Source organism: Thamnophis sirtalis, unplaced genomic scaffold (genome assembly GCF_051295495.1).
Source record: "Thamnophis sirtalis isolate CommonGarterSnake01/CBP01778 unplaced genomic scaffold, rThaSir2_p1.2 scaffold_5, whole genome shotgun sequence".
NCBI lineage: Eukaryota > Metazoa > Chordata > Lepidosauria > Squamata > Natricidae > Thamnophis > Thamnophis sirtalis.
This window is the reverse complement of record NW_028261385.1, coordinates 57419350-57438263: the sequence shown is the minus strand read 5'-3', so window position 1 is coordinate 57438263 and position 18914 is coordinate 57419350. Positions and strand designations below refer to the sequence as shown.

Here is an 18914-nt window from a genome sequence, read left to right as displayed (position 1 = left end):
TAAGGAGAAACTTCCGGACAGTGAGGAAAATTAACCCCTGGAATAGCTGCCTTCAGGAATCGTGGGAGCTCCATCACTGGAGGCTTTCAAGAAGAAACTAGAGAGCCCCTTATCAGGAAATAGTGTAGCTTCTCCTGCTTGAGCAGGGGCTGGACTAGAGGACCTCCAAGGTCCCTTCCAGCTTTATTCTGTTCTGTAAGTTAGTCACGTGGTTGTGAAATGAATCCAGCTTCCCCATCGACTTTGCTGGTGAGAAGGTCACAAAATGGGATCATGTCCCTCCTGCAACAGCGCGACCGTCATAAATATGAGTCAGTTGCCAAGCATCTGAATTTTGATCATGTGACCGTGGAGATGCCGCAACGGTCATAAGTGTGAAAAACAGTCATAAGTCACTTTGTTCAGTGCCGTTGTAGACTTGAACTGTCATGAAACAAACTGTTATAAACCAAGGACTACAAAATATCATATAAGATAATGTAACATCACATCACATAATGTCATATATCATATATCATGAATCCTGTATCCTGCATCATATATAATGTACCATGTAAGAATAAGGTGGATCAGCCATAATCTTGGTTGGGGTCTTTGGAGATCCAGCAGGTGGAGAGCCTCCCTCCCTCCCTCCCATTGGGTCATTCTATAGGAGACTCCTGGCTTTGCTCCCCATGATATGGCCAATGTGATCAAGGGGACCCTTCATATCCCACCCCTGTCACCTGGGGGAGTGGGAGGCCCCTGGAGTCATGGCCTCAGCTGCCCCCATGAGACATAAAGGATGCTGTGATGTCATGGCCCCTGAGGGCAGACTGGGAAAGGCCCAAGGGAGGAGAGGAGAGCTTTGGAGCCTTGAGTTAAGCAGCTCTGCTTTTTCTCTGCTGCCTATTGCTCGCTCTCTGTCTTCTCTCTCTGGAGGACTTTTAGTTTGTTTGCGGTGCCAAACCAGACAGTTGTAGAGGTACAAAGGACAATCATTCCTCTGTAGAATCAGCAGCTCCTTGGGCAGTCTGAGCTTTCTGAGTTGACCCAGGAAGAACATGGGATAGGTAGATAGGTGGAGAGAGAAAGAGAGAGAGAGAGAGAGAGAGAGAGAGAGAGAGAGAGAGAGAGAGAGAGAGAGAGAGAGAGAGAGAGAGAGAGATGATAGATAGATAAATAGATAGATAGGTAGATAGATAGATGATAGATAGATAGATGATAGATAGATGATAGATAGATAGATAGATAGATAGATAGATAGATAGATAGATAGATAGATAGATAGATGATAGGTAGGTAGGTAGGTAGGTAGGTAGGTAGGTAGATAGATGATAGATAGATAGATAGATGGATGGATGGATGGATGGATGGATGGGTGGATGGATGGACGGACGGACGGACGGACGGACAGACGGACGGACAGACAGACAGACAGACAGAACCACCAATGACCCCTCTGGAGTTACAAACCTTCTCCTTTGTTGATAGGATCTGCTTCCAGGTCAAGTGTTCATTCTTCACGGCAGGATGTCTCACAGGCTGAACAAGTTGCCCTTCCTGAAGAAGGACAGCCAGGAGGCCCATCCACAAATCACTAATAATGACCCACAGCTGTGGAACAACCATAAAGCCCAATTCTCGGGCTCCCACCCATCCACTTCTTCAGCTGCTCAGCGAGCCACACAGGTCGTGCCTCTGCTGATGAAATCTTCTCCAGCTCCAAAGGAAGGCAGGAAGAAAAGTCAGCTTCCAGTACTGGGGCTGCCTGATTTGGCCCAGAAAGGAACTGTCAAGACCCCTTCAAGGGCTCCTCAAATGGAGGTCAAGCATGGCCAGAAGGAGCCTCCTTCCCTGCAAAGAGGGCCTGAGGGGGGAAAGGCTGAGAGAAGCAGCATTGACCAGGGGAGAAAATGCTCCCAAGATGCCATCCTATCTTTATATCCAGGTATCTATGCTACAGGGTTGGGCTACCTCTGGAAGCAGCCTTCTCTGCAATGCGCTCTACATGGGGCTGCCCCTGAAGAGTGTTCGAAGACTAGAGTTGGTCCAGAATGTAGCCGCGCGAGCGATATCGGGTGTACCTAGATACACCCATGTTACACCTATCCTCCGTGAGCTGCACTGGCTTCCTATCGGTCTCCGGATGTGCTTCAAGGTTCTGGTTATCACCTTTAAAGCCCTACATGGCCTAGGACCTGGATATCTGTGAGACGGCCAATAAGATCTCACAGGCTGGGCCTCCTCCGGGTGCTGTCGACCGGACAATGCTGGCTGACGACCCCTCGGGGGAGGGCCTTCTCTGTAGCTGCTCCGGCCCTGTGGAATGATCTACCCGCAGAGATCCGGACCCTTCCCGCTCTCTCAGCCTTCCGAAAAGCCAGTAAAACCTGGCTGTTCCGGCAGGCCTGGGGCTGTTAACCCATGAATGAGGTCCAGCCACATCTAGGTTTGAGTGTATGGTGTGTTGCTTTTAAATCTGTTTTCTTTTTTCCCTATTTTATTTTTATTTCACTCTTGTATTTGTAAGCTGCCCGGAGTCCTATGGGATTGGATGGCATATAAATTTATTAAATTACAATTGCAATTACAATTAATTCTCCTATCACAACAGCCCATCCCACAATATCAATCAATCTGTCTATCAGAACAGAGCCAGAAGGGACCTTGAAGGTCTTCTAGTCCAATCTCCTGCTCAAGCGGGAGTCCCTATACCATATCAGATTTCTGGTGGCAAGCTGTTCCACTGGTTGGTTGTCCTCACTGTTAGGAAGTTTCTCCTTAATTCCAGCTTGCTTCTCTCCCTTGATTAGTTTCCATCCATTGCTCCTTCTTCTGCCTTCAGGTGCTTCGGAGAATATGTGGGCCCCCTCCTCTTTGTGCCAGCTCCTAAAATACTGGAAGACTCTTCTCATGTCACACACGCACAAACACACTCACGCACGCACAAACACATACCGCCCTTCTTTTCTCTAGATGAGCGAAACCCAACTCCTGCCACTGTCCTTCATCAGGCAGGGAGGAAATGGCGGAGACCCTCTCAGCTCTTGGGATTTTATTTACTGCTTTGAAATTTCCCAAAGTTTTAATCTTATCATTTTTTAAAAAATGGCCACCCTAAATCAATCTTCATATTTCTTGACTAATTTTATATGCTGTTTTATATCTTGATTTCTCTGTTCCTTCTCCAGAGGGTTGTCTAAGGACATGAAGATCAGGGACTCGAGGCTTGTGACATGGTTTGACCCCTCTCTCAGGCTCAGCCTGGCCCTCCCATACACACCCCTTTCCCCTCAAGCCCTCCAAGATGGAGTGGCTGTGGTTTTCGTCATCCCAATTTGTGCATCTTGTTCCAACTTTGATGACAGGGGGAGAAATTTTAGCCCCCTCAGAAAAGGCCCGCAATCTGGGTGTCCTCCTGGATACGTGGCTTAGTTTAGAACAACACCTGACGGCTGTGACCAGGAGGGGCTTTTATCAGGTTCGCCTGGTACATCAGTTGCGCCCCTTCCTGGATCGGGATGCTTTGTGCACAGTCACTCATGCCCTCGTCCTTTCTCGCTTGGACTACTGTAACGCTCTCTACATGGGGCTGCCCTTGAAGAGCACCCGGAGACTTCAACTGGTCCAGAATGCGGCTCCGCGGATTATCATGTGGGCACCTAGGTGCTCCCATGTTACACCCCTTTTAGGCAGCCTGCACTAGTTGCTGGTTGTCTTACAGGTGTGATTCAAGGTATTAATTATGACCTTTAAAGCGCTCCATGGCTTAGGCCCAGGATACCTGAGAGACCATCTACTGCCACTGGTAGCCTCCCACCCTATAAATCAATCAATCAATCAATCAATTAATCCATCTATCAGAACAGAGCCAGAAGAGACCTTGAAGGTCTTCTAGTCCAACCTCCTGCTCAAGCGGGAGTCCCTATACCATAACAGACAAGTGACTGTCCAATCTCTTCTCAAAAGCCTCCAGTGATGAAGCACCCACAACCTCTGGTGGCAGGCTGTTCCACTGGTTGGCTGTCCTTACTGTTAGGAAGTTTCTCCTTAATTCCAAGTTTCTTCTCTCCCTTGATTAGTTTCCATCCATTGCTCCTTCTTCTGTCTTCAGGTGCTTTGGAAAATATGTGGACCCCCTCCTCTTTGTGCCAGCTCCTAAAATACTGGAAGACTCTTCTCATGTCACACACGCACACACATACACACACAAACACACTGCTTTTCTTTTCTCTAGATGAGCGAAACCCAAATCCTGCCACTGTCCTTCATCAGGCAGGGAGGAAATGGCGGAGACCCTCTCAGCTCTTGGGATTTTATTTACTGCTTTGAAATTTCCCAAAGTTTTAATCTTATCATTTTTTAAAAAATGGCCACCCTAAATCAATCTTCATATTTCTTGACTAATTTTATATGCTGTTTTATATCTTGATTTCTCTGTTCCTTCTCCAGAGGGTTGTCTAAGGACATGAAGATCAGGGACTCGAGGCTTGTGACACGGTTTTACCCCTTTCTCAGGCTCAGCCTGGCCCTCCCATACACACCCCTTTCCCCTCAAGCCCTCCAAGACGGAGTGGCTGTGGTTTCCGTCATCCCAATTTGTGCATCTTGTTCCAACTTTGATGACAGGGGGAGAAATTTTAGCACCCTCAGAAAGGGCCCACAATCTGGGCATCCTCTTGGATACGCGGCTTAGTTTAGAAGAACACCTGACGGCCGTGACCAGGGGGGCCTTTTATCAGGTTCGCCTGGTACATCAGTTGCGCCCCTTCCTGGATCGGGATGCTTTGTGCACAGTCACTCATGCCCTCGTCCTTTCTCACTTGGACTACTGTAACACTCTCTACATGGGGTTGCCCTTGAAGAGCACCCGGAGACTTCAACTGGTCCAGAATGCGGCTCTGCGGATTATCATGGGGGCACCTAGGTGCTCCCATGTTACACCCCTTTTAGGCAGCCTGCACTGGTTGCCAGTTGTCTTACAGGTGCAATTCAAGGTACTAATTATGACCTTTAAAGCGCTCCATGGCTTAGGCCCAGGATACCTGAGAGACCACCTACTGCTACCGGTAGCCTCCCACCGTCCAGTGTGATCCCACAGAGTTGGCCTCCTCAGGGTGCCGTCGGCCAGACAGTGTCAGCTAGTGACCCCTAGGGGGAAAGTCTTCTCTGTGGGGGCGCCTTCCCTCTGGAATGGGCTTCGTATAATCCCCGACCTCCGGTCCTTCCGACGCACCCTAAAAAGTTGGCTTTTCCAGCAAGCCAGCCTGGCCTGAACAAAACAATATAAATTATTGATCACTGTTAATTTTAATTTGATTTTTTTTAAAAAAAATGTCATTGTCAATTTTAATTGGGTTTGGGATATTCTAGTTAATTTTTTTAAACTTTGGTATTATGTGTTTCTTTTAATGTTGTACACCGCCCTGAGCCCTTGGGAGAAGGGCGGCATATAAATCTAATAAACCTAAACCTGAACCTCTTCCCTTCAAGAAGGCTCTTCCTGCCCAATTGCCCCTTGATCTCATCCTGTGTCTCCTTCCCAGAACTCTCGGATGAACATTTCCGCTATTTGTGGGACACAAAGCGGTGGTTCAAATGCAGATCGGTGAAAGAAATATTGGACTCGATGGAAGAGAAGCAAATTTTGGATACCATCTTGGAACATCTTCATCCTCCCCAGGTAAGCAGCTGGGTTTGTGTCACTGGGGTCCCGGAGGTCCTTTGTGGAGAGGTTGCAGAAGCCACTGCTGCCATGATAGAGATAACTGACCCCCAAAGTAGACAAAGATGGTTCTGGAGAAGTTGCTGGACGATGGGGCCCTTGGTGGGAGGAGCATGGAAGGACCATGGAATGATCGCCTCAACCATTTCAGACTTCTCCTGAACATCAGGACAATGTGGTCCTTAGAGTCTGTCACCAGCCCTGGAACGCTTCCAATCCACGGAGAAAACCCAAAGAAGGTGGAGATTTTTGCGTATCTGGGATCCCACCTCCAAGGCAAAGGTCTTCTGACCCAGGCTTCCTTAAAAAGCAAGAAGTAGAGTCTTGGTCACAACTGTGAATTCCTTTCATTGAGAGTCAGCCAGGCTTGGCAAACAGTCTTTCAGAGGAATATTTATCTACACGAACCTTATCTCGCTTGGAGAGCTGCCAGATAATCAGTTTCCAAACACAGGGCAAGGCAACACTTGGCACGGAGTCTCTTATAGTCACAAACAGAACTTTCCACTCTTGAAACAGCCAACCGACCAAATGCCTGAGCCCTCGTCTGAGCTTCCCTCAGTCCCCAGGACTGGCCCATGTTTTTCCACAACCTCCTCACTGTCCGACTCTGCTGCCAGCTCCACTGGAGGGCCACAATAAAAGGGAACATTAATGGCAAGGTGCAAGCAAGGATGAGTGCAGCCTGGATGCGTTGGTGAGAACTCACTGATGTGTTATGGGACACACAGATGCCAACCCATCTTGAATCTAAGATCTACGAGAGAACCATCCTCCTGTTGCACTGTATGGCCCTGAATGCTGGGCAGCAACAGGAGGGAGCAAAATCTCTCTCCATGCCATGGAAATGCAAATGACCACTTGGATATCGGGCACCTCCCTTCCTGTCCACATTACACATGACACCATTTGACCACATTTTGGTGTGGCACCAATTACAGAGAAGATGAGAGAAGTCCGACTCCGCTGATAAGGACACATCCTGAGAGCAGCACCTTCCACCGTGGCCAAGACTGCCTACCAACTGGAAGTCAATGACTGGTGACCTTATGGGCATCCAAAACAGGGATGGCAAGAGGTCATCAACAAAGATATGGAAGTAGCAGGCCTTCTCCCAGGCGATGTAGGTGACGGAACTAAGTGGCCCTCGATGATCCAAAAACCAGACCCTGCACCTATGGGAATACGCTAGGAAGAAGAAGATGGGGCCCTTGGTGCTCCCTGAACTTGGTTGTTTAGTTGCACACATTTCATGACCCAACTACACATCAGTGCTGGTGAGTGTGATGTTTGCTCCCTGCTTATTTAGGGCAAGCTACTGTGTATAAACAGAGAGGAAACTTCACTCCCTTCTAGCTCTGATTATGTTTCCTACTTGGGCCATGAAACGTCTGCAAGAAAATCCTTCTTCTCCTCCACTCTGAAAACCTTGTACTCCCTTGTACTACTGACAATGTTCCCTATGTGAGGGATGCCCCAATTAATCATGAGCCTCAACCCAACCTTCAAAAGAAATCCAGTTATTTATTAGGAGCTTCATATCCACCCCATCCAATTGGAGCCAACTCTGACCTCACTTTTTGCGTGTTAGCTCTGACCCTGTTTCCCCCTCCCCCAAGGTGGGTCATCAGTCACATTCCCCAACTAAGCAATTTCACAGGTTGTAGATGTTGCTAAATCAAGGACTACCAACCTCTGGAGACAGGTTGTTTCCTGGCCATAACAGACAGAGGAAGAAAATCCAGACTCTTCATCTCACCGTTTGTGGCAGAGCTTTTCCTTCTGTTCCTCTCAAAAGCTTCCTTGGCTCCAGCTGATGCAATCTGGATGGTCCTTCTTAGGGGGCTTCGTATCTGTCCCAGCTAGAAAAGTCGAATCAATGATCCGATGCACCCTGAGGCAGAAGGGAGATCAACCCTCCCCTTGGAAACATAGAAAAACCTCTTCCTTCCTCTGCTCCTTCACTTCCTCACAACTTCTTTTTTGTTGTCCTTGTTGTTGTTGTTGTTGTTGTCAAAGCAGATTCCTGCAGACCACAAATTCACCAGGGGGAAAATGAATGGATGGCAGCCAATCAACCAGAAGCTTTTAAGGCAACAAAATGCTTCCTACTTCTGGTCTAAAGAGAAGGTAAATATGCTGAGCTTTTCCCCTTTTAGGGCACCAGTTGTCTTAGACAAAGGTCAGAAGAGGACAACTTGCTTATTTCCATCAATTTTTCTCTCTTTTCTTCTTCTTTGCTTTGAAATCTAGGGTAGAGTTCCAATCCATCCATCTCCCCTTTCCATATTCCACTCTTGCCATTGCCAACCCCACTCACTTTGTTGTCAGTATCCACAGTTTTCTTATCTCTTTGCTCATTTTTTCCTTCCATCTTTCTTCATTTGCTAAACATCCTCAGTTTCTCCATCAGATTTTTCTGTTTGTATTCCGTATTCTCCAATCTCTTTTCATTTCTCTCTGTCACAACTAATAGATTTTGAATTTCAAACATAACCATTTGCAATATTACAGTTTCTTTTTCCTGCTAGGCCATTCTTTCAATTTTTCAGATACTTCCACTATAGGCTTCAAGGATATTTTAATAAACTTCAAACAGGTTCATTTATTTTCTTTCAAATCAAAATGTTGTCTTCCCTCCAAAGAGAAAGAAGAAAAAAGAATTTATCCAGCCTCCAGCCTTTAAGTGGCAGCGTAACTGCTTTTCCTCCTGTTGTTACAACCCTCTTTATAATCCTTATTTTATTCTTTATATTCCAAGCTTAAGAAAGAAAACAAACCCTTAAATGAAGATCAAAAACAATCCAATCAATCAAATCAAGCATTATATAAAAAAGAAAAATTTTAATCCATAGGTGTAAGCAAAAGTGAAAGCAAAAGAAGAAAAAATTAATCCATTCAGTTTAAAAAATAGGGAGCCCCTGCAAAAGTTCTATCCATGAAAAAAAGAGAAATTAGAAACTGGATAAGGCACTAAGTTCAATGCAGATCAATCTCGCTGCCTACAGTCTTTTGTCTTCAATCTTAACTTAATTTTTTTCTTGGGTACTCTCTTCCTCTAATAATAAATTTTCCTCACCTATTCGACACACTTTCTCTTTCTGCTTTCTTTCTGCTTTCCGGGGCTGTCCAAACTTCAGCAGCTTCCTTAGCTGCTTTTCTGTCACTGGAAAAAAAAGTCTATTCCTGGATCTTTCAGGGACTTTGCGATGTTCTTGAGATCAGCAGGAGGGGCCCTTTTCAATCACCGTCTCTGCGGGACAGTTTAGGTCCAAAAGGAACATCCAGTGGCAGGAATTCGACTGCGAACTTGAAACACCAAGATTGCACATCGTGCCATCACGATGTCAGCTACAGGTTTTTTTTCCTTCTTAAGCTTGGAATATAAAGAAGATAATAAGAAGGATTATAAAGAGGGTTGTAACAACAGGAGGAAAGCAGTTACGCTGCCACTTAGAGACTGGAGGCTGGATACATTGTTTTTTCTTCTTTCTCTTTGATCACTTGAGATTCAAGGTTCTTTCAGCTTGTTTACTGAGAGTGATAGTTGAAAGAGCACAAGTTGTTTATACAGGTGCTTTTTGGAAGTTCTATCACTAGCTATTGGAGAGAAGACAACATTTTTGACTTGAAAGATAATAAATGAACCTTTCAAGTTTATTAAAATAGTCTTGAACCCCATAGTGGCAGTATCTGAAAAATTGAAAGAATGGCCCAGCAGGAAAAAGAAAGATGGAGAAAAAAATGAGCAAAGAGATAAGAAAACTGTGGATACTGACAACAAAGTGAGCGTGGTTGGTAATGGCAAGAGCGGAATATGGAAAGGGGAGATGGATGGATTGGAACTCTACCCCAGACTTCAAAGCCCAGAAGAAGAAAAGAGAGAAAATTGACGGAGATAAGGAGAGAAATCTTGATAGAAGCACTAGTGATAACCAAAGATAAGCTGATGGAAAGAGCAGGTGTTGGGTTTCAAGCTTTTGTGAGATACGAAAGGAACAGCATGTTGCTGAGGGAGGTTTATACAAGATTTATTAAGAAAGTAACTAGAACATTAATGCCACAAATGGCAAGAGATATAAGACTGTACTATTGCTGGAGCGATACAGGTTGATGCAATGAAAATGTATAATAAAAATTAAGGTAAATTTAGTTTATTAGTAATATGTATAAAATGAAGTGACAATAGCTATAGTTAAATAATGATTAATAATGATAGCAATACACATAGATATATTAGTTTGATAATATGATATTTTATATAAACAATATATGGAGATTATGAGGAGGTTTAAAAGCTTTATCTAGAATATGTTATAAAGATGCATTTTGATTGGATGATTTTAGGATGATTTAATGGAATGTTATTGTATAATCCTATTCTAGATTTTGAATATTATATATAAAATTGTAAAAACAATTATAGTCAAATTAATGTTGAGATATAATAATTGCAATATACATGAATATGGGTAAATTTAAAATATGTGATTTGATATGAAAAGCAGGTGATGACTAAGGAAGAGATGCATGGAAGTACTGTAACCAACTCACACACTTTCTACAATTTGTAATGGAAGATGGCTTTTTATTTTTATTTTTGTGTTTGTCCTTGTTCAGAAACAAATAAAAATTGTTTAAAAAAAGAGGACAAATTCCTGTAGCCAACTCTCCACTGCCCACTAGTCACGGCCAACTGGCTGTGGGTTAATTCAACAATTGAAATGCTTTCCTATAATGTTAAAAGTCATTTTAACGTTTGTCATTTCATTTTGTCTCTCCTTTGGCATCCTTTTTTTGATGCTTCCACATTTCTTCGATATTAGACAACAAATGAATATTAGAATTACAGACTTGGAAGGGGGCCTTGGAAATCTTCTAGTCCAACCCCTTGCTCAAGCAGAAAACCCTTTTCCATTTTAGCAAATAGTTGTCCAATCTCAAAACCGTTAAGTGATGCAGCACTCACAACTTCTGGAGGCAAACTGTTCTACTGGTTAATTGTTAGGAAGTCTCTACTTAGTTCTGGTTGGCTCACGCCTTTATTAGTCACAGAATAACATAATAAGAGAGTTGGAAGGGACATCGGAGGTCTTCTACTAAGATTTTCCACTAAGAAGTTTCTACTTAGTTCTAGGTTGGTTCTCTCCTTGATAAGTTTTCATCCATTGCTTCTCGTCTTGACTTCTGGTCCCTTGGAGAATAGGTTGACTCCCTCTTCTTTGGGGCTACCTCTGAGATATTGGAACACTGCTATTGGTGCAACTCTTGTTCCCTGCAGATTTGACCATAGCAAGTAAGCCATGCTTAGTTGGAAATGGCTCTGTGCTTGAACACACTTGCTCCTTTTCTGATCATCCTTTGTCCTATGCTTCCTTTTCCTGGATGATGGATGGAGCTCCCTCAGACTCACAAATTCTTTTTCCAACCTTCAGATAAAGCTTTACAAATATTACGGCTTAAAATTGAGAAATACCAAGGAGAAGGACATTGTGAAAGATCACCTCAAGAAGCTTCTGGCAATCTCATTTGAAGATGAGACAGACAGAGAGGTGAGTGGGAGTGGGCTGCCTGTGGGGGCTGAGACCTCCAACTTTGTGGGGTCCTTGGTGCTCTCTGAGCTTGGTTGCAAGAAATGTAGACCTTTTGTGACCCAACTAGGTCATTTCATCAGTTCTAGAAGGGAACAAGTTTTGAAGAGGGGAGGTGAAGGGAGGAGAAGGGAATAGAGAGGAGGAGGAGGAAGGAGGGGACGAGAGGAAGAAGAGAAAGGAGGGGAGGAGGAGGAGAACTATGGGGTTTTTGGAGGAGGAGGAAGAAGACTGTGGGGTCCTTGGTGCTCTCTGGCTTGGTTGCTTTCTTGCAGACATTTTATTACCCAGTTAGGTAATTTCATCAGTGGTAGAAGGGCCTGGGGCTTGCAAAGAGGAGGAGGAGGAGGAAGAAGAAGAGGATGATTAAAAAAAGAAAATGCAAATGTCCTAATTCACAAGCATCACTTTGCCTAGGGAATCTCGGAGAGCATCCACCTCGCTGCACACCATCATCTTCCCGAAATTCTCTTGGTCCTCAGGGAGGTCGGTAACATCGCACAGCCCAAGAGACCATCTCTCTTGGAAGACTCCCATGAGGTAAGACAAGGGATGGGGTTCCAAGGTCCAAAACTCAGTAGAGAAGAAGGCTGGGGGATTCTGGGAAGGAAAGTCCTAGATGTTTAGAAGGATGGATGCTCCAGGCCATCTGGTCTCTTCAGACTAGTCATAGATCTCAAAGACTTGAGACCAGCGCTGAGATTGTAGGTGGGGCTGGAAATTCTCCACCTCCATCTCCTGGAGGACCATTTTATAAGTCTAGAGAAGATAATTAATTGCCCAACAAACATCTCAAGTAGACTCAAAGGTGCTTTTTCAAAGGGCTTGGTTTGTCCTTGAAGACATTTCACTTCTCATGCAGGAAGCTTCTTCTGTTTTGACCGAAGTCAGAACTGAAGAAACCTCTTGGATGAGAAGCGAAACCTCTTCAAGGAAAAAAAGAAGTCCGGTTGCCTTTGGAAAAAACCCCTTTGGGACAACAATGACCTGGATGACTAAGAATCTCCATCTGCTTCCATCCATGACTTCTTGTCTTGTCTTCTGGTGCTTTGGGAAAGAGTTTGACCCCCTCATTTTTGTCCTGGCAGGACCCAAAGTTTGTGTCTGACAGAAGGATTAGGACAACATTAATCCTCTGCTATGGACAAGCAGCCCAGGGAGCCTCCCCTGAAGACCTGGGTGTTTTCATCCAACCCATCATGTCCAATATTCTCATCCAGTACTCCACCATGAACAAGGTAGGCTGGTTTCCACCCTCGTGTCAATGCTAGCAGAACTGTTGCTTTCCTCTTGTTAGTTCCTTGATCTGTTGTTTACTGCTGCCTTGTTTGTCTGGGGTTAATCCCTGCTTCTTTGGATTTCAATTGATGGTGAAAAAAATATAAGAAATGTCTGTGAAAACCAACCAAGCTCAGGGAGCACCAAGGGCTCCACAGTTGAACCCTGAGCTACAAATATCCCCTTTTGGTGAACAAGGACAACCCGACTGCAGTTCTTAGAGGTTGCTGGGAGAATCTAGTTTAAAACAAGTGACCTCCAGCCCCCAATTATGCCTCCCATTCAGATCTGCTTCCTGTTCCAATTGCCCTGGAGATGATGAAATGCTAGTGGGTTCTTTATCTATGGTCATATCACATTCATTACACTCAAGGCAGCGCATTATCCTCTTTCTGCCTTTTCACACAACCACAACAATCCTGTGATGTGTGTTGGATTGAGAGAGAAGAACTGGGCCAGATGTGGACTCACCCAGCTGGCTCTCATGCTGAAGGTGGGACTAGAACTCACAGACTGCTGGTGATTGGCTCAGACAGTTGACTTTCATGGCTCAAGTGGGACTAGAACTCTCCATCTCTTGGTGATTGGCCAAAAGTCTCTCAGCTGCCTCTCCTGCCTAAGGCGGGACTAGAGCTCTCCATCTCTTGGTGATTGACCCAAAGTCTCTCAACTGCCTCTCATGCCTAAGGCGGGACTAGAACCCAGAATGTCCAGAGGGTATTTTGATTGGGAGCCCCCCGGAGTTCAAGAAAAGATGGTCGGCTACATAAAGATTGAAATAAATAGATGCACTCTCTTCCTCCTGGTGTCTTCTCACCTCACCCTCTTCCCACTTGGGTTTCCCAGGACGAAGGCCTGAAGAAAGCCTTCATGAGGTCCATCATCATGGTCACCAAAGCGGCTGCCTTCAGCAGGAGGCAAGACCTCCATCTACCCCACAAACAGGAATTGGCCATGAAGATCAGCGTAAGTGGGGAGGGGGGGCAGGTGCTCCTGGGTGCATTTAAGTTTGAAAGAGAATTTGAACTGAATTTAGTTCCAATCAATTGGGCCCCAAACGATTCTGTTGCTAAGTGGGAGAGCTGTTAAGTGAATTCTGTCCCATTGTATGACTTCTCTTTCCTCCGTTGTTAGCTGAATCACTGTTAAATTAGTCACACGGTTGTTAAGTGAATTTGGCATCTCCTTTGTTTTTATTATTAGTATTTATTTTTATATCCAAAGACAGACAGACAGACAGAAAAATAGATGATGATGATGATAGATAGATAGATAGATAGATAGATAGATAGATAGATAGTGTTCTGACCCCTCCTCCGTCCAGCAATGAATGCCGAGACAAACTTAACTGGAATGTACTTTATTAGCAAGACACCAAAACCTCGGTGGCTGAAAGCCAAGCACAACAACAGATAAGGACCTTGGCAGCAACTCAGACAAGCCTCGGCAGCAATCCAGCCTGCCAATCTAGTTACAAAAGTTCTCCAACTTTTAGTCAATGCGTTAACTTCTGCAAGAGGGTCGTGTGCACAAGCAGTCCTTTTTATAGTCTGTAGAGGAGCCTAATGACCACCAGCTGTGTGCAATTACCTTCTGTAACTGCGCAACTGTTCCTGACGTCTAGTAGTTCTTCAGTGCCAAGCATCCAGGAACAACTCACTGCTGACTTCAGGGTCACTCTCCCTTGTTTCCTCCCCACTGGTCCAAGGCTCAGGTGCCTCCTGGTGGCCAACCAGCTTCTCTGCGCCCTGCTTGGAGTTGGAACACTGTCCAGGGTCCTCCATATCCTCCAGAGCCAACTCATCTGGTCCCTCACAGTCAGAGTCTGGTGGCAGCTCCAACGGCTCCTGCTGGGCCACAACAGATAGATAGATAGATAGATAGATAGATAGATAGATAGATAGATAGATAGATAGATAGATAGATAGATAGATAGATAGATAGATATGGATGTATGGATGTATGGATGTATGGATGTATGGATGTATGGATGTATGGATGTATGGATGTATGGATGTATGGATGTATGGATGTATGGATGTATGGATGTATGGATGTATGGATGTATGGATGGATAGTGAGAGAGAGAGAGAAAGAGAAAGAGAGAGAGAGAGAGAGAGAGACAGACGGACAGACAAATATTTAATATATAAACTAGAATGAAAAATAGAAATGGGAAATTAAGGGAAGAAAGAAGAAAAAAAAAGGCATTGAAACTTTCTTGAAGAAACTACACAGCCAATGTCCAGAATGGCAGAGGGCGGAATTGTATAACGTTAAGAACGGTGGATTCAACTCCCAGAATCCTCCGACCTTCAGGGATTCTGGGAGTTGAAGTTCACAGGTCGTAGTGAGGCCCTAGTTACCCATCCCTGACTTAAACCATGGTCAGGAGACACTGCAAACTCCTTCAATGCAGGCTGATTGCCAAGCGACCAAAATATTATCCTCTGATCCCTGAGGAAGAAGAGCATCTCAGAACTTCAAATCTGGGTCATAAGTAGTCCTTGGGTGTTAGAATAAGAAGAACAAAGTTGGAAGGGACCTTGGAGGTCCTCTAGTCCAGCCAGAAAACCCTATACCACTTCAGACAAATGGCTATTTGGAAATGGAAATTTCCCCTTAGTTCTAAGAGGGATCCTGGAGAGATCCGTCATAACTTTAAATGGTGGCTAAGCGACCAGTTGCAAGTTAAGGACTTTCCATGTCAACCAGGAAAGGCGTAGAGATGGGAATAGTGCCAGCTGGATGGTGGCCACATCTCAGGAGCTTCCTTACATGTCTTTCCTTCTCCTTTCAGGAAGTCATTGAAGATGAGCCTATGAGACCCTTGTCTGTCGTAATTCTCCATCAAGCCATCCTCACCATCACCTGCATGAGGTACGTACCTGCATCACCCTCCCCACCAGTTGGGGAGGAACTTGGAGTTGCACCAAGTGATGGGATTTCCATGGAAAGTGCCCATGCTCTAGAGCAGGGGGAGGGGTGTCAAATGCCATTTCATTGAGGAACACATCATGGCTGTGATGGGTGGGTGGATGGATGGTTCGATGGATGGAGAGAGAGAGGGAGGGAGGGGGGAGGGAGTGATAGATAGATAGATAGATAGATAGATAGATAGATAGATAGATAGATAGATAGATAGATCCAGGAGAGCAGGAGTTCAAATTCCATTTCATTGATGTGTTGAAAGAAATGTCCTTCTGGTTTCGGCTCCAAGTGAGGAAAAAGACACTGGAGAGATGGAGGCTGCTTGGAAAGATGGTTTTAATGGTGAGCAGGACCACATGACTTGAGCCCTGAACAGAAAAGGTGATTACATGCTTCAATGTTGGTGGAGAAGAGAAGCTGAGTCTCTGGTTTTATGCCCTCTCTGGCCTTTGATCTTGAGCTTGCATTCTGATTGGTTGTCAGACTCCCATGGGCCCATGCAGGGGCAACTCTCTAGGCTGCATTTTGAATACAGGTTTGGTTGAGTTCTCAGATGCCATGTGGTGAATTGGGTCAATATTATCATGCCTTAATCCCATCCCCCTGGAGCTGAAGGAAAGAACTCTTCATTATGCAAAGGGACTGGCTTGGCCATCTTAATGGCCAATTGGCAAAGGGGGTGGGAGCAGGAAGCTGCAGGGAGCTATTCTCTCTTCCTCTTCACATCCAGGGAAATATTCGGCCTTTTCAATATTTCCTAGGATATTTCATTTTTCTGGGAAAGGGTTGAGTGATAACTTTCCACAATCCCTACTTTTTTTTAAACATATGAGTGGGACACACACCTTCTTGGCAAAAGATTAAAATTGGTCTGGTTAGGGAGACTTAATTGTTTTTCCTGATGGAAAGTCATTGAGTGACAGCAGAAGGATCTCTTCAGTGCCTCCCGGAGAGCTTTTAACCATGAAAGTCTAGCAGCCAGGGCACAATTTCTGGAAAGAAATTTACAGTATCCAATTTTCCTTGCCAATTAATATCAGATATCACTTTTTGTGAGCTTCCAGACAAGTTTCAAAGGTTTCAAAGGTTTATTTCACTTGTATGCCGCCTTATTCCCGGAGGGACTCAGGGCAGCTAACAAACCGGGGGGGGGGGGGGATAGTACAAAACAAAAACAAAGGACAAGCAAATACAAAGACAATTTAAAAACAATCAACAGCCACACAATTTGAGCAGGGAACTCATCAGCCCCAGGCCTGCTGGAACAGCCAGGTTTTAATGGCTTTGCGGAAAGCCTGGTGGTGAGGGTCCGGATCTCCACGGAGAGTTCGTTCCAGAGGGCCGGAGCAGCCACAGAGAAGGGCTCCCTCCGAGTGGTCGCCAATCGACATTGGCCGGCGGATGGAATTCGGAGGAGGCCTAGTCTGTGGGATCTAATAGGTCTTTGGGAGGTAATTGGCAGCAGGCGGTCTCTCAAGTACCCAGGTCCAATACCATGAAGGGCTTTATAAGTTGCAACTAGCACAATGAAGCGTATCCAGAGACCAATAGGCAGCCAGTACAGCTCAGGAGGATAGGTGTAACGTGGGTGTACTAGGGCGCACCCACGATCGCTCGCGTGGCTGCATTCTGAACAAGCTGAAGTCTCCGAATGCTCTTCAGGGGTTGCCCCATGTAGGGCGCATTGCAGTAGTCCAGTCTTGAGGTCACAAGGGCATGAGTGACTGTTGCAAGACCCTCCCGGTTCAGGTAGGGACGCAATTGGTGGACCAGGCGAACCTGGGCAAATGCCCCCCTGGTCACAGCCGACAAATGATGTTCTAAAGTCAGCTGTGGATCCAGGAGGACTCCCAAATTGCAAACCGTGTCTGAGGGGCGTAAAATTTCACCCCCAGCCTGAGAGATGGAATACATGACCAATTGTTGGGAGGAAAAAACACAAGCCACTTGGTCTTGTCAGGATTGAGTACAAGCTTGTTTACCCCCATCCAGACCCTAACAGCCTGCCGGCACTGACACTTCACGTAAACTGCTTCACTGAGTTGGCACGGGGCAGACAGATACAACCGTGTATCGTCCACGTACTGGTGATATTTTATCCCGTGCCGCCGAATGATCTCACCCAGCGGCTTCATGTAGATGTTAAACAGGAGGGGGGACAGGACCGAACCCTGCGGCACCCCATATTTAAGGGGCCTAGGGGTCGACCTCTGCCCTCCAACCAACACTGACTGCGACCTGTCCGAGAGGTAGGAGGAGAACCACCGAAGAATGGTGCCTCCTACCCCCACCTCTTGCAACCGTCGCAGAAGGATACCATGGTCGATGGTATCAAAGGCCACTGAGATGTCAAGGAGCACTAGGACGGAGGCATGATCTCCGTCCCTGGCTCTCCAGAGATAATCGGTCAGTGCGACCAAAGCAGTTTCCATGCTGTAGCCAGGCCTGAATCCAGACTGAAAGGAGTCTAGATAATCGGTTTCATCCAAGGACCACTGGAGCTGAAAGGCCACCACTTTCTCAACAACCTTCCCAACAAAGGGGAGGTTGGAGACTGTACGATAGTTATTTAAAATGGCTGGATCCAAAGATGGCTTCTTCAGGAGGGGGTCTTACCACCGCCTCCTTTAATGGGGGGGAAGAACCCCTCCCAAAGGGAGGCTGTAACTGTCTGGATCCAGCCCTGTGTCACCTCCTTGCTGTTTGCGACCAGCCAGGAGGGACACGGGTCCAGCGCACATGTGGAGGCACTCACAACTCCCATGGCCTTGTCCACTTCCTCAGGAGTAACAAGTTGAAAATCAATCCAAAGATGTTGCTCAAGACCCACCTCTGGTACCTCGGCTGGCTCTGCACAATTGGAGTCCAGGTCTGTCCGAAGCTGAGCAACTTTATCTGTGAAAAAACGGACAAATTCCTCAGCTCTACCTCGCAGAAGTTTACCCATATCCCTCCCCTTCAGGAGGGAGCGGGTTATCCTGAACAAGCAAGCAGAGGTCCCAAAATTCTTCACAGCCATGCTTTTCCTTTAAGTTACAGCTGCCCAGGGAGGGACTTGAACCTGCCTTAGCTCTTATTTTAGTGAGGCCAAATTGAGTTTAGCTAGTATGCAATCCAGGCTATTTCGTATTTTTAAAATTACACACAATGAGCCCGGGAACTCCTACTCATGAGATCACCAGTCCAACATATCTTGCTTTACTGGGCAATGGGGCAGCATCATTTTTGAGTCAGTCAGGCTTGGGTTTTGAAGATCCTTTTTGTTACTCTTCAAGTGGGAGAATTGCCTGAGGGGAATTGACCCTCACCCATGGGATTAACAATTTTCCAGATCCAAAATGATCCAAATCTGGGGTGGGCCTCTGCCCCTCTGCAGTGAATACCAGCACCTCCTCTCTTTACACACA

The 18914-nt window shown here is 45.7% G+C and overlaps 1 protein-coding gene across 1 annotated transcript in view; it reads left to right on the top strand.

The window, feature by feature from the left end:
• LOC148045389 (maestro heat-like repeat family member 5) overlaps nt 1-18914 on the top strand; it is a 75757-nt gene that overhangs the window by 12402 nt on the left and 44441 nt on the right. Inside the window, exons 2-7 of the mRNA XM_087716198.1 lie at nt 5529-5665; nt 11143-11259; nt 11716-11838; nt 12387-12536; nt 13423-13542; nt 15377-15456. Of these exons, the coding sequence (XP_087572324.1) occupies nt 5529-5665; nt 11143-11259; nt 11716-11838; nt 12387-12536; nt 13423-13542; nt 15377-15456 (727 nt within the window). The remainder of the gene's footprint in view (nt 1-5528; nt 5666-11142; nt 11260-11715; nt 11839-12386; nt 12537-13422; nt 13543-15376; nt 15457-18914) is intronic.